Consider the following 10013-nt stretch of genomic DNA (forward strand, 5'->3'; position numbering starts at 1 on the left):
AAACCTGAGCTCATCATAGGTTGCAGATTAAACCTTAATCCCTCCTTTTGTTTTCAATACCTGTGGTTTGTTATTAAAACCAAGATTTGTTTTCTCACCCTGATATGAACGGTTCTCAAGGCCTCCATGTTTGTCACTTTTGCTTTCCCAAAACTTATCCAAGGACAAGATATTTACTTGTTATTAAAAAACAACCTGAGAACTTCTGTTGTTCACAGAAACAGGCTTTGAGAATTTGCTCCTCACAGCTGCCTTTTACTTTTCCATCAACTGTATATGATTATGGCATGTCTGAACAAAACTCTATAAGCCATTTCTGAGCAAAATTCTGCAACACAGGAGTATTTACAGAGAGCAACAGTGTGAGTCTAATTCCTTCCCTTCTTTATTATCGTTATCTTCTACTCATCCCATTTTACTAAAGGCTCCAGTCTCTTGCCATGGCCAATTATCCCTTTCTCCTTCTGTACTTAGTTATTTTTCCTTCTTGACAACTCACCTTCTCTTTCTGCTGACACATCTTCTCTCATGTGAAATAATTCAGTGGTTCTTCAGAAGCCAGTCTCTTCTTTCATGGTCATATCCAATGAGTCACCTTCTCCTTCAGAGATCTGTCCAATGTTCATTTCAGTAATTTCCTAAGGATCTTAAGATTTTGTCTACAACCATATTATTCTGTTCCATTCTTCTGATTTAATCTAAAATCACAGATTTGACTATGGTATTTTTCTATCTACTTTGGCAGGCAAATAAGCAAGCATGAGTAGTTTTTATTTAATATTTAAAACTGTAACACACATCCTTTAATTGCTAAAACCTGCCATAGAATATCTTGGGTTGGAAGGAACCTTAAAAGTCATCTAGTTCCAACCCCAATGCTGTGGGCAGGAGGGACACCTCACAGTACACCAGGTTGCCCAAAGCCCCATTCAACCAGGCCTCACACTTGTATGCACAGGTCACCTCCTCTCCTTCTTCAGAAGCATGTCTTTGTAATTTCCTCCTCTTTATTTTTACCATCTTGTGAAAAAAAAAATAATAGAAATTCTCCTGTGGACACTTCTTTACCTTCAGGTTTGTACAAGCAGACTCCTTTGATTGCTGGCTTCTTGGCTTTTTTACAACTTTGCCAACACTGACCTTCAGATTAAATTCAGCATTTCATCTGTTCATCAGCAACAACCAAACACACAAATCACACATTCATTTGCAAGGATTATCAAACTGCCTTTGAACTCTGCCAATTTCTAACTGGAAGCCACAGGACTCTTCAACTGGAGTTAAGCAAACTACAGATGGGTCAGCATACACATCTGCTCCTTCCCGTTTCTCCCAACGTTAGAAGGATCATGCATCACAATAACCAAAATAATTAAGACTAAATGCCTACATCCTGTCCTAATGGTCACTGCTTGCTGACATTGCCATCAGCTGTATTGACATATTCACTGCTTCTAACTGGTTTAAGAAATAATGAAAGATGGAGGAAAAATTTTGCTCCCCAGAGAAGACTGGGAAGAAGAAGCTGTTAGTAAGTAGTTAGTTAGTAAGTGTGAGAACAAACCTAAGCTGAGCACAACTTCAACCATAGCAAGAGAATCAGAATTTGACCTTCTAGAAGATGGGTACAGTATGAGCCAAATAATCTCCTCTTACATGACACAGCATTTCTTCTTTACAGAAAATAACATTTTCAAAAGGAAGAACAAACTCTGCACTTCCAACCTGCTGCTGGTTGCAGAACAGAGGTTTCCACCAGACCTATCAGAGGAAAAAAGCACTAAGAGCTCCTAGCTTTCAGCCAAAAGGGAAATGCAGACACTAAACAATGGTGAACTATCTTGAATTACAATAGATGTTTCACTAGTTTTATTTCCCAGGTCCCAAGTACAGCTAGGAATTATGCCCATCAACTACCTTTAAGTACTGGAAACTGACCATAGAAACAAGGTGAAATGGAAACTGGAAAAGCTTGTAACATAAAGGAATACAGAGTGACATGAGTTCTACCACAAGCTTCATTCTGGAATCCCCAAAACTACAACCAATACAGAATCCCTTCTGCTTGAGGAGAGGGGCTGAAGGGAAGAACGAAGAATATCTCACACCTTATGAGGCTTTAGAAATGCAAAATGGAACAGTATCAAGGAGCTTTAAACTCATGTACCCAGTGAGATTTTACCAGATGCAAATTCTATGTTGTCAATCTAAACACCCCTATCTGCATCAAACTGCTGTTAACAAGCAATTATTATCTTCCCAGAATTGAGCAGAGCCCTGCCCAACATGAACAATAGCTATTTAAAAAGGAAGCATACACAACTGCTATTTAAAAAAGCAGCATACTGGGCTACCTTGGACAGGAAATAGAAATAAAACCTAGGTGCCTCCAGCAACAGCTACAACAGTGATTAGAAATCAGGCAGGTGACACAAAATGAGACATGAAAACACAGATTTGGGGCTGCCAATGGAATTTACAAAGATTCACAGCTATACAGCCAAGCACTAAAAAACCTCACAAAGAAGAGACTCTCAAGAAATCTCCAAGCTCATAATGAACAGCAAAAGAGTTGAGGTGGGACTTAACACACCTACAGGCTTGACCTGGTTTTCTTCCACACAGAACAAACAAATTCTGCTTCCATTCAATTTCAGCCACTCCGGTGTGATCTTTCCAGATCCTGCCTGTTGAGTTTTGCTAAGATTTCCTATAATCTCTAAAATTTTTGGTTTTGTTACAATGTTTGTTACAATGGAATATTTGAAAACAACAATCCTTTTGCAAACATGTATGCAATCAGGTAGGAATGGCAAAAGCAAAGTTATGTAATCTATCTTGGAGCTAATTTTAATAAAACAAGTATTCTTGAAACCCAATATCTCTGTTTATCACATTTTAAAATGAAACTCACTGCATTTTTTTCCTTTTCATGATTAAAACTTAAAAAAAAACTTGCTATAGCTTTTAATATAATTTGAGAACATAGTCTAACTTTTGGCAGCTACTGGCACAGGAAACTGCAGCATCAGATCTGAACTTGCACCACAGTTTGTCTGCACTTCTTTGTCAAATTTGGTATTTGAAAGAAAGCTGATTCAAATTATTAATGAGCAGAATAATCACTAGTGCAAACATATACCACCCAACAAATACTCAAACACAAGTAAGAATCAATTTCTTCTTTGTTCTTCTTTGAATTATGCTTTAAGAAAGCAAGAATAGGAAAAAATACTATTACTTAGCAGTATTCCTCCTTTTTTCTAAAAATTAGGTATGCCTTGACAACTGTGATGAGCTATGTTACTTTCAGGAAAATCCCAAATCATTCCATTTGCACTGAGTGAAAGTTTGAGGGCTGCCTCAATTTTGAAATAAACAATACACACCAAGAAAAGACCACTCTCCTACACTGAAATTACTGACACTTTATTAGGTTTAGCACTGAAGGTCAACAAGAGAGTACTTACCTTCTGTTTTGGAAAGAGTTTTGGAATAGAAATCAGTCTGTTGCTATGTGACTGGTTTCCAGGCAGCAGTTCCACTTACTTCTTCAGGGAAACAACGTGTTCTTCTGTTTCTGCAAATGCTGTTTATATTGAGTAAATCCAAGTATGTTCAACTCAGACAACATACTGTGAACCATTAATGAAAAAACGCATTTGCAAAAACCAGAACATAATACACTGACCTCTCTCAACTCCTATTTGGAGAAAAGAGATGCATCATATACATGACAGATTGCTGGCATTACATTTTCTGGCTGTTGACTTGAGAGATTGCCAACTTTTATGAAACATACTTGATCCATTCCATTTATTTTGTGAATAAACATGAACAGCTTCCTCCATTTATTACCACATCTGAAGGGCTTAGACATCTCAAAAGCGACAAGTGTCAGTGGAAATACTAAAAAAGGGTGAAATTTTCACTGAATACTGATGAACATTCCCTCAAGAGCACACTAAGAATGCATTAATAAAATAATTTTTCCTTACAAGTTTTTTACACTATTTTTATTTGGTCCTGTCTATAAAAAAGTGTCTCTGTCAATTTAGCATCTGTTATGACTCCCTTAAGGAAGTTCAGAAAAATGAGAGGCAATTAAAAAATTCAGTACAATATGATGAAATCCATTCAAGCTGAATTCAAACATCATTACTTAAATCAAACTTCATTGCCCTGTTTTCACCAGCTCTGAATTGAACAACCTAAATTGAATCAAACTCTTATTTGATTATTTCTTCAGATAATAAATAAGTCGCTCAGAAAAACAAAGCCCCAAATCCACATTTATATCTGTTGAATTTTAAAGAACTTACAGGAAATTATTTTGCTTTTTAACATAATTAGAATCCAGTAAAATAAATTAGAAGGCACCAGCTTTACCTGCATATTGTAAATAAGGGGGAAAAAAGTCAGAAATCATGCATATTAAGAGCTAGTCTGCACATTTGCTGAGAATCAATTACGACAACAAATTCTAACTTCAAAAAAACTAAACATGTTCGGCAAACTCCATTTCCCTGGAAAAAAAATAAAATACAAGAATGGCAAAGAGAAGGAAAAAGGATTAAGAATAAACCAGGGACCAGATCTTATGACATAAGGAGCAAAAGGGTAGACTTTGCATGAGAGGATTCAGCCATATCTTTTGCAGTAGGTCTAAGAGGACTGTATCTCCCAGCAACACTGTCCAGTGATGCACACACCCTGCGGCTTATGTGATAAAGCAGTTCTGCTGTGCACCCTTCTGATACAAACCAAAGACGTGCATGCTCCCAAATAATGACCAAACTCACCTATAAAACCATACAACCCACAGACACATATTAAAGAACAGCATTCAAGTTGCAAACTCAATCACTCTAGACTTGGGTAAGACACTTTAATTTCTATGTGAAACGTAATTCTCTCTTTACCATCATTGGTAGAACTTCAAACTTTTCTTAGACAAATGCACAGTCTGATATGGATATCAAGCCATACTATGTAGCTTCCTCCTACTTCACTGCTTGCACAAGTTGAAAGGTCTAATAATAATACGCTACAGAGAAGTAAAAAGGAGAAAGAGACACAGATGAAAGCTGTTCACTTCTCTGTGCTGAAGAGCTAGGCTCTACCTCTGCCTCCATGAAGACTCTTACTGGAGAAGTCAGGGATGTGAGCTTCTCTAAACATAATCTATGTCCCTGATTTTCTCTGCAGGTCATTTGAGATCAAGGAATATACTTGTAGAAGAGCTGGAAGTATAATGACCAATATGCTACAAAGATCACATGCCAAGAAAAGGGCACTAACAACCAGTGGCCACTTTGGCTCTTAACTGCATCTGTGTTTCTGCTCCTCTTCCATAAAATGTAGGGGGGACAAAGTGGTGTCTTGCTGCCTTCCACTGCACATAAAAAGAAATGTTCACTCATGTGCAAACCCTGACTGACAGTCACTGGGACAAAACTAAATACTACAGTTCTGCCACTAAAGCAGGTATTGGTAGACCTTACTGGATAAATTACACTTTTGATATGGTGTGGCCAAGACTGTGCCTCAGCTTCTCATTTATTAAATAGAAAAGTATCTTCCTTCACAAAGTTTTTAAGAGAAGAAGCACAGGCTTGAGATTATGAGGGACTCTGGTACTATGGTGATGCAGGATATACTCAAGCATGAAACACGGCCAAGTACACACCATGGTAACTACATGTGAAGAGCTTAAAGTTTTCAGGACGAGGAAATTAACCTGAAATTTTACCCACATATTCTCCATCTCTATTTTCCCTCTGACTTATATGTAGCATTAAAGAATGTAGAAGTAATACAGGAAAGTGGAAAAAGGTCAAATAAGGCACGCATTGGATGTTTTCTTCATGCCTACATCTAATACACAATGTTCATTAGGATACAACTCTTGCCAGTAAGTGTGTGCTGAGCAGACAGATATTAGCAGAAATGTAAATGTATATTAAAGTATAAGAGATCATGCCTAAATGACCACCCCATTCCAGTTAGGAATCCTTTCTCCTGTCATTGGAAGGATATACACTTCTCCTTAATTCTCCCTGAAAATCTCCACGGGTTGCTCCTAGCAAATACTACAATAGTGATACAGAGAATAAAAATTAAGTACAGCAAACTACTATTGCCACTTACAAGACTAACTGGGAGATTAAGGGTCTCTTTCACCAAAAAAGTGCTCACACTCAAAAAACCATCATACTTTGTCAAGACAACGTCTCTGTTTGACATATTGGCCATCTCTACCATCTCTGTTAATTCAGTAAGCCTTTTTTATCAAATATGCTAATTCCCTTTATAGTATTATTAAGCACTTCCACCTTAGAAAGGCAGCACTGGAGTGTCACAGCCCAGGGTCTGCAGACCCTCACCCACCCAGAATGGCAACTGAACTGCTGCGGGTAGAAACGGACATTTCTGCAAAACAGAGCTCTTTAACTCTCCACCAACTCAGTCGCTGGTGTGAGTAGCTCAGTCTCCTGCCTTACACCAAGAGTTTTGCCTCTTTGCCTACAGGCCTGCTGCCCGCACTGTGTCGGGCACACGGATTTGTGTTCCATGCCGGTGTCGGACCAAGGGACAGGTGTGCCGGCGAGGCGGGCTGAGCTCGGCCTGCGCCCCGGCACCTTGGCACGGCCGAGGAGCCGCCGGGGCCGCTTGGCGCCATTTACCTGCAGCAGGTGGTGGGCGGCCAGGTAGGCCAGGCGCGGGCCTCCCCGCACGCCGGGCGGCAGCCGCCCCGTGCCGTAGCCGTGCCAGGCCACCACGTACGGGTTGTCCATGGTCAGCCAGTAGCGCACCTGCCCGCCGAAGTGCCGGAAGCACAGCTCGGCGTAGTCGCGGAAGAGCCCGGGCAGGACGGGACTGGCCCAGCCGCCGAAGGCGTCCTGCAGGGCCTGCGGCAGGTCCCAGTGGTAGAGGGTGACCACGGGCTCGACGCCCAGCTCTCGCAGGCGGGCCAGCAGCTGCCCGTAGTGCGCCAGCCCGGCGGGGTTGGGCGGCGCCGTCCCGTTGGGCAGCAGCCGGGCCCAGGAGAGCGAGAAGCGGTAGTGCGAGACCCCCAGGCGCCGCAGCGCCTCGACGTCGCGGAACAGGTTGTTGTAGCTGTCGCTGGCCACGTCGCCGCCCACGGGCCCCGGCGGGGCGGCCCCCGACGGCGTGGCCGGGCGGTGGGCGAAGGTGTCCCAGACGGACGCGCCCTTGCCGCCCTGGCGCCAGCCGCCCTCCGTCTGGTAGGCGGCGCTGCCCGCGCCCCAGAGGAAGCCGTCGGGGAAGGTGTCGTGGAGGAAGAGCTGGTCCTGCGGGTAGGGCAGCCGGGCGAAGCGGGACCAGGTGCCCGCGCCCTGCCCCGGCGCTCCCAGCCCCGGCCGCCCCAAGAGCAGCAGCAGCGCTGGCAGCAGCGACGCGGCGAGGGCCATGCTCCCGGCGGGGCTCCGCGACAGCAGCTCCCGCCTCCCAGCTCCCCGCCGCCCCATTTTATCTCACCTTGCGCCCCCCCCTTCCCGCCCCGGTGGGCACGGCCATTAATAATTACCTCGGAGCTGCCGTCTGCATCCTTCCCAGCCGGTTCCATCGGGGAGAGCTGCCGCCGGGGGCGGGAGCCAGGGCGTGAGACGGGGCGGGCGGGGAGGAAAGGGAGGAAGCCGGGGCGTGGGCGCCTCGGGGAGAGGTGGACTCTGTCACCCCCTCAGGGTGTCCGTAGGTACCCCCACTGCCCCTCAAAGGGAGAGATCCCGGTCCGCGGGCGGCAGGCGGCGTGCCGCAGCCCTTCGCCCGCCCCGCCGGGCCCCCGCACCCCGCCGGTGTTCCCTCGGAAGCGGGACCCTCGCCGCTCTCCTGCCGCCTTTCTTCCCATCGGGGGAGCCCGCGGAGAGACTCGATGGCCGAATCCGTCCCCTCTGAGGGGATGAGCGTGGCCCCCTCCCGTGCCCCGCTGCAGTGCCGCCGTTGGGGAGTCCGTGGGGCAGCGGCGGACCGGGGAGGGGGAAGCGATCACGGGGCTGGGCTGGGGGGAAAGCGAGGAACTAAAAACGCTTTTCTCTTTCCTCAGTGTTTCCGTAGTGGTACTCTAGCAAGACACATCGCACCTGCGATCTCTCATGTAGCAGAGAATTCGATGTCCAAGGACATCAGACACACTCCTCCCCGGGAATTCATGGGCTGTCACCTCTCAGTAACAACTCTTTTCTTTCCCGGAGTAGGAGGTTGGTACATTTGGTTGCTTACTGCACAAAAAACAAGTTCCAGTTAGAAATGCCTCACAGATCTTTACGGAGAGAAAACAAATCGAGTTAAGTTTGATTACTAAGGTACATTTAGTAACCAACTGAGCAGGCATGAGGCGTGGAGTGCTCTTTAAAGGCAGGTCTCAAACTGCCCTTTGCGTCTCCTTTGGACAGAACAATTCAAACGTCGGGGAGAGCTGCCGGCGGCGGCGGGAGCCAGGGCACAGCCAGAAACAGCCCAACACGTTGCAGAACCTGGTATTCAGTGATGTGAACTCTTAACAGGATTTGGGACGCCTACGAATAAAAAACGTCTACTAGACAGGCTGTTCGGCACAGAGAGATGTTCCCAGGAGATAAGGCTGTTGTTTAACTACTGAATGAAGGCCTTTAGATAATTTCATTTTATTTTTAGAAAATAAACGTCCTCAGGGAAAAATTACAGATAATCGCTAATAATGAGTCAATAGATTTAAATGCCAGTTGTGAACTAATGAAGGTTTCCTTTTGTGCACAGGATGGGCTCTCACCTTTCCCAAATGCAGGCAGGGTATTTGCTGTGCCTGTGCCCATTTCTAGAACTTCCAACTTCCAGTTTTTCTGCACTGATCCAGATCAGTTTTGGAGACTGATTTGTGCTATTTTTAAAGAGATCAAAGATGTAGAGGACAGAATTGGAATTAGTCTTTCACTGTGGCAGCTAATTAATTGCCATATTAGGGGGATGGGGATCTCAACAGTCCAGGGGACCATCGACAGCCCTTCCCTAAAGGAGGAAGTTTGTAGGGCAGGAACAGGAGGTGGCAGGCCCAGAACCAAGGCTGCTTCCAGGAGTGAGTTTAGGATACAGTCTGAGAAGGTGCTGACGTTCAATTACAGTGTGAGTAAATGACAGCTTCGGATACAACAACAGAAAAAGGTGTTGGCATCACTTGCAAGTTACTTGAAGAAACTGAAGATTAATTGATAAGTGCACTGGGGCATTGCTGCAATTGTCCCTGTGCAAGGAGTGGAGAACTAGCCTCCTGTTCAGCTGCAGACCTGATTTCAAGGAAGCATAATGTCTTCACTGGATTTTGCTGACAAAGTATTTTAAAAATAGGGATGTAGAGGCATGTCTCAGAAGTGCCATCACCTAAATCAGGATATTAGTGATGTTAAGTCTATTGCTAGTATTTAAGGAAAAAAATATCATTGAGTATATAGGGAAACAAGAGATTTTGAAATACATCATGGTATATTCTTTTTTCATGTGGTAATTATTAACTAAAACCTAGACCAATCCTATTTATACTTTGGCAACACCAATAAGTAGACACTGAACTGAAGCTCCTTCAGTTGTTACTTGTTACTTCCAGAGCCTGTCAACAGTCAAGGAAAAGAAATGTCCTTATGGTGTTAATCTAAGTCAGTCTAGACAACTTCTGAAGAAGGCTACATTATCCAAAACCTGTCAGGATACAGTGGACTGTACTCCCGAAGCACGAAGCTCATTTTTTTGGGACAAAATCTCACCATAAGCTGTTGGCACAAAGCTGTCATTTCACCTGTCATTTTACCTGCATGTCTGCCAGATGAAAGCTTTGTGTGTGTGTGTGTGTGTGTGTAAATGACAGAAAATGTGCATTGTGGCCTCCAGTTCCATGTGTTGTTTTGGTTTTTTTTCTTAGAAAGCTTGTTTTTATGTCTTAGGACAACACAATTGCTAACTGCTCTGAGCCAATTTTTTTTTTCTAGCGGACAGCCTAACAAACTCTGTGCAATATTAACCAT

General features: G+C 44.2%; 1 protein-coding gene across 1 annotated transcript in view; it reads right to left on the minus strand.

The window, feature by feature from the left end:
* Positions 1–7490, minus strand: part of KL (klotho) — a 47942-nt gene extending 40452 nt beyond the window's left edge. The window contains exon 1 of the mRNA XM_058045099.1: positions 6687–7490. Within this exon, the coding sequence (XP_057901082.1) occupies positions 6687–7490 (804 nt within the window). The remainder of the gene's footprint in view (positions 1–6686) is intronic.
* Between the last annotated feature and the right edge of the window lie 2523 nt (positions 7491–10013).

This window comes from Melospiza georgiana, chromosome 2 (genome assembly GCF_028018845.1).
Source record: "Melospiza georgiana isolate bMelGeo1 chromosome 2, bMelGeo1.pri, whole genome shotgun sequence".
NCBI classification, from domain to species: domain Eukaryota; kingdom Metazoa; phylum Chordata; class Aves; order Passeriformes; family Passerellidae; genus Melospiza; species Melospiza georgiana.